This window comes from Lynx rufus, unplaced genomic scaffold, assembly GCF_022079265.1.
Source record: "Lynx rufus isolate CCGP_SWC_20201006 ecotype Redwood Valley unplaced genomic scaffold, mLynRuf1.p SCAF_2, whole genome shotgun sequence".
NCBI classification, from domain to species: Eukaryota; Metazoa; Chordata; class Mammalia; order Carnivora; family Felidae; genus Lynx; species Lynx rufus.
In genome coordinates this window covers 211,652,720-211,667,806 of record NW_025814834.1, presented here as the reverse complement: position 1 = coordinate 211,667,806, position 15,087 = coordinate 211,652,720, and the positions used below count along the sequence as shown (strand labels likewise).

Sequence of the window (15,087 nt, the reverse complement as noted above, 5' to 3'; positions counted from 1 at the left end):
TTTGATAAGCCAGTTGTCTGCACACAGCTATTTCAGTGGGCACTGGCTTCATTCTCTTCCCCATTAAAGTAGACCTATCTCAGTGGCCCGCCAGATTAGTTTCTGTTTGCAAACCTTGGGCTGGGACTAAAGACTAAACTAGCATTTGTTCCATTCCCGCCCACCCTCAGCCACGTTCATCCCCCATTTCAACAGATGTGCGCACAGGTAAGCCTAGAAAAAGCACCAGGTAACCCTCTGTTCTCGGGCCTTGGACCTGGTACCAGCAAGAACAGCCCAGCCCAGACTAAGGACTTCCCCATCCTCTTACTCTGTGGCCACTAATTTAGAGCAGAGGTGGGGACCAAGTGCAAGGAAGCTGAAGATTGATGGACTTCGGCCCAAATGACATACTTTGTTTTTTTCATGGATATTTTGCCTGCAATTCTGGAAACCACCATCAGAGGCCCCCCCCTACTGACTTGTGATCCCAGGGATCCGTTTGCCCCCCAGGCAGGGCAGCCAGAGTCTGGGCTGTAGCGAAGGCTTTGCGTACAGCCACCTTTGCGTGCCCACGGAAGGAAGCACTGGACCAGGAAGAAACAGTCCCAGATCTGTTCCGCTTACAGTTAGTTCCATCACGTTGGATTGTCCAGAGCCTCTCTGTATCTGTAAATCAGGCTAATGAGCCCTGCCTGCACCTCCAGAAAATAAGAGATGCGTTGAAGTGTGGGGGGAATTAGAAGCTACATGGTCTCCCGTGTCTTCCTGTCCTGAAATTCTTTTTTGTGTTGTCTTTAAAACCATATTTCTTTATGAAAAATCCCAAGTATAACCAACCTCCAGTCCCAACTTGATGGACCAGTTGGGACAGGAACTTAGAAGCCTTCAATTGACTGATCTGTTGATCAGCGGGTGTTGGGTGGGGGAAGGGGGTCATTGAGAGACCTGAGTAGGCAAGAGCACCCCAGGACCTCTGGACCAGGCAGCGTCTTGAACCCCAGGTGCCATTGCTGAGCCATCTGGGAGTGTCGCTTCAGGGCGGGCAGGGGTGGGTGGGTTCCCCAGCACAGAGGCAGGGTGGTCCCTAAGAGAGGGCTTCCTTCCACGGAAGGCCCCACACTCCACGGGCCACCTCTGCTCCCATGTGTCTTGCGTCTCTGTTTCATCTTCTCCCTCTTTTTGGCTGCAGGGCGACAGTCCCGGCCCAGTTCAGAAGAACCTGCACAACCCTATTGTACAGGTAGGTGTGCCTCCCCTGGCCATTTGGGCCCACTCCCCCCACCCCTTGTTCCCCTGGGCCCTCGGCATCCCCACTTCCATTCTTGGACACCCAAGGCAGAGAAGAGTTAAGCCACTGCTTCAGTCAATCCAGGTTTGGTGTCCGAGCCAGGCTCAGTGCCTCATCTGCCCTCCCCTATCCTCTTTCCAGTCCGTGGACCCACTAAGTGCATCATACATCCTCCGTCCCACTGCCCTGGTGAGTGGCTCCTGGCAGCCAATGGTTGATGACCCAGGCCAGAGGCTCACTGGGTCCCTTGCTGCAAGAAACTGTTCTTTCAGTACCCTGTCAGCAGTGAGGAGGGGACCGCAGGCAGGAAAACCTGAACTGAGAGTCGAGAGGGGTCTCTGAGACAGACTCTCTAGTCCTGGGGTTCCCAGATGCTGGTCTGTGCACGGCACATCTCCATCAGGGTCCACCAGGAAAGACTTTGCAAATGCAGATTCCGGGGGCCTTTAAGCCTGAAGGATCTGAGCCCCCAGGTATGGGATGGGCCCTGGAATTCAGGTAATTCTGGTGTGTTTTGGGCACCATTAGTCTAACCTCCACCTTTTGCCCAATGACACTCCATGTCTTTGTGTAAGGCACTCGACGGTTTGTAAAGCCCTCCTATAGACACCACCCTCTGGCCCATTAGCCCGCACAGGAGGCTATCCCCGACGTCACTGTGGTCTCCACATCACAGCTGAGGAAACTGGGCTCAGAGAGAGGCAAGGGGCGCTCCAAGAGTCTATGGGTAGTGACCTAGTTAGGACGAGAACTCAAGCTCCAGCCTCCCCGCTCTAGTCGTGGCTGGCACGAAGCTCAGGTCGCCCCCTTCCTCATTTTCCGGGCTCCCCTGGGGCTCCTTTCCCATGGGGACTTTGTTTTTACAGGCAGCCTGTACCCCTGCCGCAGTGTCCCAGCAGACGAGGCCTGGGGCCCAGCGGGAGCCAAGTGCGCAGACGCGCTCCTGCAGGCCCTCAGGAAGCACCCCAAGGGTGTGGGCAAACTGACAGCTGTAGAGCGGCAGCTAGCGGTCATTTAAAGGGTTATTATAACCCGGCACTGCTGTAAGCACGGCGGTCCTCGCTGCCACCCTCACAGCGGCCTTGGGTGGGTCCCGCCGTGGTCCCAGAGAGCTTCCGCAACTGGCCCAAGTGGGCTCCACCAGCGAGGAGGGGCAGACCCTGGCATTTCACCCACCCGTGGCCCCCGCCGCCTGCCCGCCCCCTGTCCCTCCCCCCCCCCCCCCCCGCACCCAGCTCAGGTGGCTTTGTTCTTCTCCCTCTACCCCCGCCCGACTCCTCAGTCACTAGAGGATCTTGAAGACCAAAAACGGAAAAAGAAGAAAGAGAAGATGGGATTCGGCTCCATCTCGCGCGTCTTCGCCAGAGGGAAGCAGCGGAAGTCCCTCGACCCCGGCCTCTTTGATGGTACCGCCCCTGATTATTACATAGAGGAGGACGCGGACTGGTGATACCCGCCTCCCTGCGCCTGCCGCGCGCAGGCGTGTCTGTGCGTGTGGACGTGCGTGCGAGCGCGGGGGAGGGGGGGGCGCGGCGGGGCGTGCGTGGCGGGGCGTGTGCGGGCGCGAGCTCCCGCGCACGTGGGTGCTGGGCGTGGCCGAGCGCGGGCCACGCCCCCTGCGGCGCCACCTCTGTAATTGATGTACATACTCCAACCGTGTGTGACTCTGTCAACTCTCTGTCGTCCTCGGAGCGATACAGTCGTGTTGTTAATCTGGGTTTGTTTCTGTTTCTTTTCCGTGTTTTGTTTTTTTTCTTTTTGTTCGGTTCGTTGGGTTTTTTTTTTTTTTCCTCACCCTCCCCCCCCTTCCCCTCCCCTCCTCCTTTTTTATGAAACTTGAAAACTTGAAGGACTGCTGTGTATTTGTAAATAACAAAACTATTGTGCACTCCGTGCTTGTAAATGTCCCTTGTCCAAACTGCTACTCCTGGAGCCCGTCTGCCCAAGGATGTGGTCTGTTTTTAATGTCCCGTTCCCCCGCCCGCCCCCCCCCCGCCCCCCTGGTGTGAACGCGTGGGACCAGACCCTGTCCCTGGGGCGCCGAGTCACTTTAATCCGCAAGCTGCCCAAGTGGTCGGGTAAGGTCGGCTCCTCGCCAAGACCCGCGAGCCCGGCCAGGGGATTGGGGGCGGGGGGTGGGGGGGGCGGCTTACCTTGGCTCGGCGTGCCGGAGGTCAAACGGGCTCTTTTTAACGGCCTGCCAGTTTTTAAATTGCGTTGCCGTTTCTTTCTTTATGGAAAAAAAAAAAAAAAAGAAAATTGTTCCGTTTAATTTATTTGCACAAACGCAGAAGACTTATTCTATCTAAATTATTACATAAATATTGGAATGTATATTTTTCCATGGGGTGGGCGGGAGGCGGGTGTTTTGTTGACTTGTCTGTTCTATTATCATGCTGCTGCCAAACTGTGCAAGGTAGACTTTAGGGTGGCCAGAACCCAAGGACCATTGGATTTCAAAGCTTGCTTTTTTCCGTTCTTTCTTCTCTTTCTCCCCCATTCTTCTGCCCCTGCATGGAAGTGCACTCCACCTTCCTTCCCACCCATAGCTCTTCCCCCTTTCTAAATATCTATTTATTTATCTGAAATAAGGAAAACTGACCTCAGTGAGCAGAGGGCCAGCTGTGATGGTCACCTTCTCTTGGGTCTGTCTTTTGAGAGCGGTTGAGTTCAGAGTGAGACAGCCAATCAATCACATGACCACAGGGTGTGGCCACAGGGACCCTCGGCCCGAGTCGGTGCCACGAGGGGCCTCGAGAGGCCATAGGTTCTTCCCTGCAGCTGTGTCTTTCTCATCCTTGGGTCATTCTGCATGTTGGCCAGGCAGGTGTCCTTGGGGGAGGCACCCACCTCAAGGGGAGAGCTGCTGGGGACACAATGTCCAGCACCAGAACCTCTCTGCCCTCCCCATTCTGGTTGGTTCCTCCAGCCACACTTAATAGAATCTCCCGGGATCCCTTGGGCCCTGTCCTCCCAACTTGTCACAACAGCCTGAGCCCCCTCACCCCAGGAGAGAAGGGCTGGCAGGAAATCTGCCCATTTGGGGAGCAACATTGGCCCCAGTGAGGCTTCACCAGCAAAGCGACCGTGTGCATTATAACGCCAGGTGATGGAGAACTCGTGAGCTTCTAAGCCAGGGCCTCCTGAGGCCTAAAACTAGCTTAAACCTTTTCTTTTGTTGACCTGTGGATCCCCCGTCTCCCCCCGCTTCACCTCAACTAACACAGCTCGATGACCCGCACCCTCTGCACAACCGTAGTGGCGCTTTCTGCTAACTGTAACATTTTTCAGCTCTTACAAAGAAAGGAGATTTGAAAGTGCTGGAGAATCTCTATCAGAAAGATAGGATATTTTGTCCAAAGTCTCTAAAGCAAACAAAAAAGCACCAGTAGGCTGTTCCCTTTCCTTCTGACTCAGTGGGGGCCGGGGGGGCGGGCGGGGGGCGGTTGCTGGGCAAGAGCAGGCAGGGTACCTAATAAGGATCTTTCTGGCCTCCTTCGGCTAAGCTGTTTAACCGAGCCCGGCGGTGAGGGAGAGCGGCCGGAGCTGACATCTTTCTCTAGGAGAGAGACTTTAGAAAATACTTTTCTCCCCCATGATTTTTTGTTTCCTTTCGGTTGATTTTTATTGTTTGCCCTTTACTTATGAGAACATAAGATTGCAACCACTCCTGGTAATGATTTAGTAGTTCCTTTTCATTTCAGTTTTTGTAAATTAGGAGATAAATCTAAGAGTTACTAAGGATGATTTATTTAAGAGAACTACGTCAAATAGCGAATGAGTTATGGGTAAATTAGTTGAAAATAACTTTTCCCATGGGGAAGGTTTCTCGAAGGCATGGATGCAAATATAAAATATAAAAAAAAAATCTAAATAAAGCTTATTTTAAAATATTATTGAACTCTATGTTATTTGAGTGCTTCTATCTTGCTCCGGGCGGGAGGCAAAGCCCCTGCATGGCCTGCTCCTTGAAATTCCAGGGCTGGGTCCGGAGGGGCCGAGGAAAGCTGGCTGAATTCTGGGCCCGTGGTGGGGCTGAGGCCAGGGTGGCCTCCCAGAAACATCTCACCTTGGCCGCCCTGACTGTAATTTGGGGGAGCTGTCAGCATCCAGGTCTGCCTGTGGTCCTATCGTGCCACCTCTAAGCCTGGCACCCTGGCCCTGAGTTCTCCAGTTCAGCGGCCCCGGTCAGCTTTCCTCTGCTTCCTTCTCTCCCCGGCCATCCTCCCAAAGGCCCAGAAATGGGCCTGTGAGTTTGGGGCATGTTACTTCCTGCAGACCTCAGTGGGCCTCTGCATCGTCCCAACGTCCCACCTACCCTGGGGACAGGAGAGGAGCTTAAAAGAGAAATCAATGGAGTCACAGGACTTTCCTGATCAAGCCAGTGTGGGCCAGGCTTTTTCGAGTCCCAGGAGATCCCTCCGATGCAAAGCCTGGGCCTCTTCCCAGTGAAACCCCACAGTGTTGCCCAAGAAGAGGTCACCCTGGATACCCCAACCCCCAATTGCAGCCAGGGCCTTCAGCCTCTATCTCCCAACTTAAAGACAGATCCTCTCCAGCAGTCAAACTGGTGGAAGCCCCTGTCATTTCTGCTGGAAGAAAGCTCAAAGTTCCATGATCTATGAACCATGCCGAGAAGTCGTACAGCTCAGGACTTCGGGGAACTTAGGGACGTCCACCCCGGCAGTTCTCAACCTGGCCACACGTTAGAATCACCTGCAGAGCTTGTGAAAACCGTTAACCGATGCCAGGCCACATCCCTGAATCAGAGCGTGGTTAAGCCTTCTCTGGTGCATTCTAAGGTGCAGTCAGCATGGAGAACCACTGGGCTGAGGAGGGTGAGAAGCCCAAACTTACATGCCACTGCTCCCCGCTCTCTGGCCTCATGCAGACATCACTAATCAATCAAAGAGCCCCTCCCACCCAGCCCAAAGTGGCCTCTGATTTCTTCACTTTACAAAGCCTCAGACAGCCCCTGCCGATCAGTCAGACTTTGGCATACGAGGGGAAAGCCTTTCTGTCATCCCGAAACTAACTCCACCACCCCACCCTACCCGCCCTGGACTGATGGGAAGAACTTTGGCCCAGAGAGGAGTGACCTGGCCAAGATTCTAACTATCGCTCCTCTAGTCCTGTAACCTTTGCAAGGGCTGAGCCATACCTCGTTCGAAGCTTTGTAGCTCGACTCAAAAGCCACACCACCTCCGTTGTTAATCTTCTCCGAGACCTTGCCCCCAAATGGTCCGACTTCAAGTGGTACCTATTGGAAATTGAAGTCGGGATGCCCAGGGCATCTAGGGCCAGTGTACAGCCCCACAGGTTGCGTACTGCGCTACTCCAGAAGGCACTACTGTGGAAATGGTGCCCTGAGTTGTACAGTGCACAACCTGCACAGCTGTACTCAGTGGCCCCTCCACGTGCTCTCCCACCCATGCTGGCAGGCTCCAACAGATACAACCTAATAATGTAATAATAATATCTAACAATTATTAAGCACTTACCACAAGCCATGGTCTATGCTGCACATTTTACATGCATTAACTCAGTTAACCCTCCCATAACTGATGAGATAACTACATTTTTGATGAGAAAACTGAGGTTAAGTAAATCATCCAGGGTCAAGGAGCTAGTAAAGAATAGAGCTGGATTTCAAACCTAGGGAGTCCATAGTGTCTTGACCACTCTACCATCTGGGCAGTGAGGGGCTGGGCCTGGTTGGCAGCTCACCTTGCCCACCAGGAGTCTGTGGCACAGCCTAGCACTTCCTTGCTGGTGGGACTGCATCTACTGTATCCATTCCGGCAGCCTTTTACCCCCAGGTCAGGGAGACCCACCCCTGGGAGGAACTGGGGCAGGCAGACTAGATACAAGCTGTTGTCCCGCACTGGTGCTCCGTCCGGGCCAGAGGCGTGCCCCCATTTGCCCTGCTGCAGGACCCCTCGCTGCACAGAGCTGCCGCAGTCTCAGGGTTAGCTCCGCCCCCGACGTGAGGTGGCGTCTCCCATCCTGGCCACAGCCCGGGCCCAGGAGCCACCCACACCCATGCCCAGTGGGGAATCCCAGTGCCATGTGGCTGCAACATACGAGGTCACCAGCCCTTTGACCGTGAGTTTTAAAATATCTACAGGGCCTCTCACCCAAAACCTGCATTCTCACAACACGGGCCTCACAGACACCCCACCCCCAGCCCATCTGCTCCCAACAAACGGCTCTGAAGTTTTTTCCATTCACACCCCACTAGGTGGGGCAAACACTGCCATAGGCCCACACCTCCCACCTGTTCCCACTGTCCAGTAGGAAAAGAACTTGGCGATAATAAAGTATCAGGAGGGAATACATACAATCACAGCTTTGTCTTAGAAAAGGGTTCATAAGTTTATGTTATGAAAGAATGCCCTATAAACGTGAAGATAACGTAGGAGTTTGATCTGGACCGTACGTTAGAAGCGTTTGAACATAAACATCAGCGCATCGCTAGTGAAGTGTCACGGTACGGGCCAACCGCGGGTGTAGATCTTGCTGGCAGCCGGGGTGTGGACAGTTCGTCCCAGAACCACCGCTACCTGGGGTCGTGAAGCCCAGTTACTGAAAACATACGCAAATATGCAACCCTGTGTGTACTCTTAAGGGCTCTGACCACCGTCCCCAGCAAACAATCCAGGAGAACATGATCCCAAGAGGACTGATCTTTAAGCAGCGAGAACAGCAGTAACTGCAAATCTTGCCCCGGTCTTGAACGTGGCAGGACTTCCCAGTGCCCAGCCCGTCCCCAGGAAGGCCTGGCGACATTGTTGGGCTGCTTGCAGCAGTCGCCCTTCTGAATCCGAGGCCCCAGGACATACTGGCGGTTTGCATTACTGAGTTTCAGGTTTTGTCTGATCGCTTTCTTAACGGGTTACCAGTCAATAGCAGTTAGTTGCACCAAAACAAGAGAATCTATGAAACTGCACGCCGTGCTCCATCTGGAGGACCCTTGCAGCCCCTCCCCACCCCCCCAGCGGGGCCAGGCCGTGCCTGGAAATTCGCTCCAGCTCTGGCCCCTGCATCTGATTTCAAGTGAGTTGTCTCACCCGTGAGCCTCGGTGTCCTCTCGTCCTCTCCCCTCCTCACAGGCTCAGAAATGAGCGCTGAATGCGTTTTGGAGCCTGGAAAGCACTGGCCCCACGTGGCCCACATCCCCCCATGATTTGAGTGGATTTAAGTTCCACCGGGGGTAGGAAAAAAGTGTGGAGGTGGCTTGATATACATCTTGAGCGCAAAGAGGACTCACGCAAAACTTGTCCCTGGGGATAAAACCTGGTCATCAGGCTGTGTGGACCTGCTATCCCTCCAGCTGTAGTTCCAGTGCTGCTTTGTGAGAGGACCCAGGCTTCCCCGCCTCAGAACAGGGAGGCTTGGACCTGTTTGCCCAGAGTATCCACCAGCCGAGACGCCATTCTTTCTAGGTTCGAGGGAGAGACATACTCCCTGCTGTGGCCAGCACAGCGATTAGGCTGCCCAAGCCTAAGTGCTTGGGACAGAAGCCCCAAGGTCACCCCGAGGGAGCACACGTTCTAAGGACACGTGTGTCAGAACTCGGGGCCAGCCCGGTCTCACATGCCTCAAACTCTGTGCAAATATTCACTTATCTAATCTTCCCAATAACCTTCCAGGATAGATACTGTTATTATCCCCATTTGATAGATGAACAAACCAAGGCACAGAGAGGTCAAGTTTCTGCCCGAAGTCACACAGCCAGGAACAGGCAGAACCGGGTTTCAACTCCAGCACTGGTCTGACTCCAGAGTCTATGTCATCAGTAATTGCGCTGTATGGTCTCCCCCAGGGACAATATCAATAGGAAGCTTCAGAGAACTTAAAGCCTCACTAGCCCAGCCCCATGCAGGCTAGCTCTTTGGGGCTCGGTTTTTCTACCCAACAGAGGAAGGAATTGGAATAAGCAGTAGTTGTCAAACTGTGTTCCATGGAACCCTTGAGGGTTCCTCAGGTCACTCCAGAGGCTGCCATAGCTGATCAAAGAATCAGCGGGCAGGGCTCCGGTCCTACCTTCGGCCAGAAGCTCTGCTCTTGTCTGTTGCACGCTGTACCTCCATGCAGGAGTCCATGTGGAGGGTCCCACGACAGGAAAAAACATGAGAAAGAGGGAGGGGGGACAAAAAAAGAGAACCACACACAGATCGGTAGTTGAGAAACCTGATCACGCCTTGAGTTTTGAGGATACAGATTCCCAGGCTCCATCTTATCCCTACTAAATCAGGTCTGGGGGGGTGAGGCCCTGGGATCTGTGTACCAAACAAGTTCCCCCTTGTGGGCTCAGCTGCCAGAGGTTCGTTCCACGGGGCAGTAGCGGAGGGTGGCATCCTGCCCACGGGTTTCAGCATACACTTGCCATCGGGAAATTTCCCCAAGGGACCGTGACTAGGGAGGGCGAGGCTGCCTTTCCTGGGCAGCTCCAGATCCCTCGGGGAGGGCGGAACCATGCTCAGGCCAGGCCCTGAGGAGCAGAGAGCGAAGGGGTCTGGCATTGGCGTACCTGCTGCCCCCCCGCCCCCGGGCAGAACCCCCAGCGGTACGCCTGTTAGAGTCACAGAGAGGTGCCCAGTTCTAGAGGCACACAGCCAGGAAGTGGGGGGGTGGAGGGGGGACAGAAGTGAGACCTGGGTGCAGGCCAAGTTCTGAGCGTGGGCACCTGCCATCTCAGACTCGGCCGGGGCCCGACGGTGCCCCGTGGACAGCAGATGCTGAGCCCTACACATTGGGAGCCAGGCTGCCCGAGCTGTGCCCCAGGGAGCAGTCTGGGCGATGCTGCTACTGCGGGAGGGGCCCAGCAGGGCACTGCCCAGACCCTGCCCTCAGGCTCCTAAGGAGGCCCAGCCTGCAACCCAGGAGCCCCACCACCCCAGCCCAGTGCAGGCGGGAGCCCGGAGCCCGGCTCTGGACTTCCCGTTCCCAGCGTGGCCAAGGACTCGCTGTGTGACCACTGGCAAGTCAGTCCCCCTCTCTGGGCCTCAGACACCCTCCAAAATAAACCAGGGCAGTGGTGGCCTGTGGAGTCCTAGGAGTCCTTGATGTCTGAGGCCATCTCCCCCCCCACCAAACTCATGCCCTTCAGCCCAAAGGCCAGTATATTTCTCTTACAGATATGATTTCGTTGGCACGAAGGGTTTGTAATGCCAAGGCAGTGTGAAACCCTAACCCGTGGGTTCGGTCGTCTGAGCTCTGTCCCGTGGGCGGCCTCAGACCTCCTCCCGCACCCCTCACCGTGGAGAAGTCGCTCCCCTGGGCACCCCCAGACCCCTCAGCCCTGCTCCGCACCAGGAAGAGGTGGCCTAGACCCCTTCCCTCCTCGCTCTGGCAGAACGGGAAAGCCCACAAATGGAGGGCCCGAGCCCCACCCCAGGAGGCCACGTACATCCCCTGGATGAACCACAGCAACATTACATAGAAGAACGCCCCTGCCGGGGAGCAGCCCTTCACAGTTCGTAACGCTCTTTCTCGGGCAGACCAGGGTCAAGGCTAAGAGGGTAGACTCCAGGCAGATTCTCTGGGTCGAAGCCTTAGTCCTGACATCGGCTACCTGGTAACCTCAGGCAAGTTAGTGAACCTGGCTGGGCCTCAGTTTCCTCACCTGTACGCTGGGGACAATAAAGCATCGTCAAGGGGTGGCCGCAAGGAGGGAAGGAGTTACCGCATGGAAAAGGCTTAGCTCAGGTGGCAGTAAATGTCAGCCGCAATGATGTTGGTGAGGACAATGACGGCAGTGATCTCATTTCAGCCCCTCACCCGCCCTGTGAGATGGGCAGGCAGGCCCTTGGTATAGGTGTGAAGGAAGCTTAGTACAAGCGTGAATTAGAGCTGAGAGGGCTCTCGTGGCTTCTTGCCCACTCCCCTCGCATTACGGATGGGAAGGGACTTGCCTACAGCCAAGCAGGGTGTCAGTGGCTGAGCCGGTTCTAGAACCCAGGCTCTGAGCAGACTACAAGATTCGGGGCATGGTGGGGGGGGGGGGGTGTGGGGGGGGAATAAATGCTTGGGTCGTCTTGGAAACAATGCCGTGTCTCTAACCCTTAGAGAATCAACACAACACGTTAGCTCTGTAAGGCTCTGACAAGTTCTGCAGTGAAGAAAAATACCACACTTTTTTCCACCTCGTGTTTCCCAAACTTAATGGACCACAGAACCATGCATTTTTTAAGGTTTATTTTGAAACACAGAGAGCACAAGCAGGAGAGGGGCAGGGAGAAGGAGAGAGAGAGAGAGGAAGAGAGAGAGAGAGGGAGAGAGAGAGGGAGAGAGAGAGGGAGAGAGAGAGGGAGAGAGAGAGGGAGAGAGAGAGGGAGAGAGAGAGGGAGAGAGAGAGGGAGAGAGAGAGGGAGAGAGAATCCCAAGCAGGCTTGCACAGTGTGGAGCCTGACGTGGGGCCCGAACCCACGAACCGTGAAATCATGACCTGAGCCGAAAACAGGAGTCAGACGCTTAACCGACCGAGCCATCCAGGTGCCCCAAGGACGCTGCGTTTTTTATCTAGTTCCATGGAGCACCCCCTACCCCTCTGGGACGTGTGGCAATGCGCGACTCCCTCAGCCCCTGTATCCTGTGCTTGGAGGCGCTAAGGCAGTGGTTCTTTGGAGAGCTTGGAGCCCACCACACTTCTGACATCATTTAGCCCTGGAAAGTTCCTGAGGCTCGTGTGGGATTCCCACGTGCCTTAAGGAGTGAGCCAGGAGCAAGGCCAGGTGGGCCTCTTTCTACCCCCTTTGCTTAGTTAGAAAGGACCTGAGTCAGTGTAGGGCATCTGCACACGGGCCCCCGCAGGCTGGCTAAGAAGTGCCAGCCCCAGGGTATTCATCTTGTGGCCGTTCCGAGTCCCAGGCGTGGGCAGAGAGGCCCGGTCCATTGCCACAGGGCCTTGGACAGGGACAGGAATGGGCACATCCTGCCGGCACAGCTGGCCCCGCCTGCCCTGTCTCCCCACCAGCTCTGAGCTGCCTAATGGCTTTCCCCGGGACAGGCCACAGACACTGGTGGCACATCCAAGCTGGTTCCATGCACACACAGTGCCAGCTCCCTTCCTTGCTAGGACACCGATGTCTCGGGGGGGCGGCACGGAGCCTGCGGTTGGGGGCGGGCAGGCCAGGGAGGAGAGAAGTCCTCCTCTAGCAGCTGTCACCACAGACGCCAGTGCTGTGGCGACAGGGAAGGAGGCTCTCGACAGGCCAGAGGGAATCTGAGGGCCTGTCTACAGGCTCTGAGGGTCAGAGATGACAGGCTGGGTCACCAACTGCAACTCGCGTGTGAGAGCCACTGCCAGGTCCCCTCCGTCTCTCCTTGCGTGTGCAGGAAACACACGATCGTTTCAGCGACAGCCTGAACGCAGCAGAACTGATAGAAACCAAGCAGTACAGGGAGGAGCGTTGAAGAAAGACCAGGCTTTGGAGCCGGATCTCTGGGTTCGATCCCAAAGAAGCCACTCATTCACCCAGTCCCTTTGGGCCTCAGTTTTCCCCTCCGTGAGATGGACACAAAACTGCCGATCTCCCGAGGCCGCTGCCAAGATGACGTAACAAACGGGCAGAAGTGTCCAGCCTATGGCAGCTGCGTGTCTCAGCGTGGCAGGAGACTCACGTGAGGGGAAACGTGGGCCAGTGGCATGAGACACGGACTCTGCGTCCTGTCCACACCTGACTGACGTCTCTGAGCTCCACTCGCCTCATCCGTGCAATGGGAACGCAGCCACTTCACTGAGCTGGAAAGCACCGGGCAAGCCCAGCCGTCACGGCGGGGGCCTCCCGGTACGAGCTGGAATGTCTTTCCTGAAACCCTCTCCGCTTTAGGTCAGCTCTAGCGGCCCCGCCGCACAGTGCTGTGGGCGATGACAGGGGCTCACCTCCACGAGCACTCTCGGGAGCCAGCACCGAGCTGCACGCTTACCCCCCTCATTCCCGCTAGGTCCCGGTCCCAGAGGCCTCCGGCAGGTTGGGAAGAGGGTACCCGGGGGCCCCGCAGTCTGGCCCCTCCTAAGGAAGCAAGCCCCGCTGGGCTCTGGTGCTTCCAGACCTCCTGATCTTTCAAAAGAAGCCAAAAATGCCACAGATACATCACAGTTCTTACTACTGGCAACTCAGGTTTGTTTTTTTTTTTTAAAAGATCCGTGTTCTTTAGGGGAAAAAAAATTTCCACGGCCCCGGTCTGTCTCCAGGCCACCTGCTCTGCCACGTCCGCTCTAGATCCCCTCTGTCCTTGTCTTTCCCCTCCATCGCAGAGCCCCGTGTGCCTGCCTGGCCACAGGCGTCCATCTCAATTTGACACGTGTCCTCCTTCACCAGAGGGCCCTGCGGCCCTTCCCTCGATGGGGAGCCCGGCAGCAGGGGACCGCGCTCGTTTCTGAACCCAGAGCAGGGCTCCCAGAGCTCGGGGTGTTGAGGAAGTAGCAGGTGCCCTCCGAATTCTGGATTCGGCACAGGAATCCTGCCGCGGTCAGACTCGGGGGCAGCCTGCCTGCGGCCCGGAGCCCAGCCAGGGGACTCCACCATTTCTCATGGCCGCACTCGGTGGGATTCAGAGATAGAAAGGGTGGCAGGGGAGGCCTTGCTTCACCCTCAGGTGGAGGCGTTGATGGGCTGGCAAAGGGGGACCCCAAGCTCTCCCAGAAATGCCAGGCGGATGCGTGGTCACCGGTGCGGAAACAGCCGTAACCTGCAGGCCCGGGGATACGGTGTGGGTGTCAGGCTGAGGACAGAGGACAAGGACTGGCTTCTGGCGGGGGGGGGGGGGGGGGGGGGGGGGAGAAGGGCGTAGGGAGTGAGAAAAGCTGGGGGAGGAGAGGAGGACGCGATCTGCAGACATTTCCTGAGTGCCAGGCGAGTCCAGGCCCTTGACATACACTCAGTAAGTCATTCAACCAACACGGGCTGGCCGCTCCCCGTGTGCCAGGTCTAGGGCTCAGGCGGAGGATGCAGGTGCGAACACGAGACGACAGAAGTCACCCTAATGTAGTCCTCACCAAAATCGCATGAAGGGTCTGTTATGGTCCCAACCTTACAAGGGAGGAAACGGAGGCTCAGACAGGTGACAGAAATAGCCGAGGGGACATAGCACGTGATGGAACAAGGATAAGAATTGGGGCCCAACAGCGCCCTAAACCCAGGCAGGTGCAGGTACAGCTGACAAAGCCAGGAGCTGTCAGAGTGGCTTAGTCCCCTCTCACCTCCAGAAAGTCAAGACCAGCACCAGCTTTTTCCCTGACAGTTCCAGTTAGGTGCCGAAGTTGTAAGAATGCCCTCCATGAGCCCCACCAAAGCTCACTCTTCGTTTTGAAGGACATTAAAGATCTACTGCTCAGAAGCATCTTTGCTCTTCCTAAATTAGCCTTGGTGCCAGAAACAGTGTAGCTCATCGCAGGTACAGGAAAGTTCCAGGCAGCTGGGAGTATTTTGAAGGAGGTTGGAGGCTGGACAGTTTGCACTCACCGCTTAGGATGATCCCAGAGAGCGGCATTGGCTCCGGGGGCCTCGCCCTGAGCCAGAGGTCCACAGATCCGACTCGCTGGGGGTCCCCTCTGTGCCAGCGAGCAAACGGATAGGGTCCCACGACCATCCTGATAACCGCAGTCCATGGGACTCACAGAAGCAGGCTGAGCCGACCCAGAAAGGACCTCAGAGGTCCTGAGGGCCGGAGGGGAGCCGGGAGGGCTGGGAGCCAGGCTGAAAATCCCGTCAGGGAGCCCGGGCACAGCTGGGCCCTCAAAGCGCACAGCAACTGGGTGCTCTAGCCTGGCCTCCCAAGAGCCGTACAGACGCAAACTCGTGCTGTACAGG

General features: G+C 56.1%; 1 protein-coding gene across 1 annotated transcript in view; it reads left to right on the top strand.

Annotated features, from left to right (window-relative positions):
- Window positions 1–15,087, top strand: part of KAZN (kazrin, periplakin interacting protein) — a 460,396-nt gene that overhangs the window by 405,092 nt on the left and 40,217 nt on the right. The window contains exons 7-8 of the mRNA XM_047085038.1: window positions 1,172–1,222; window positions 2,553–2,676. Coding sequence (XP_046940994.1) covers window positions 1,172–1,222; window positions 2,553–2,676 — 175 coding nt within the window. The remainder of the gene's footprint in view (window positions 1–1,171; window positions 1,223–2,552; window positions 2,677–15,087) is intronic.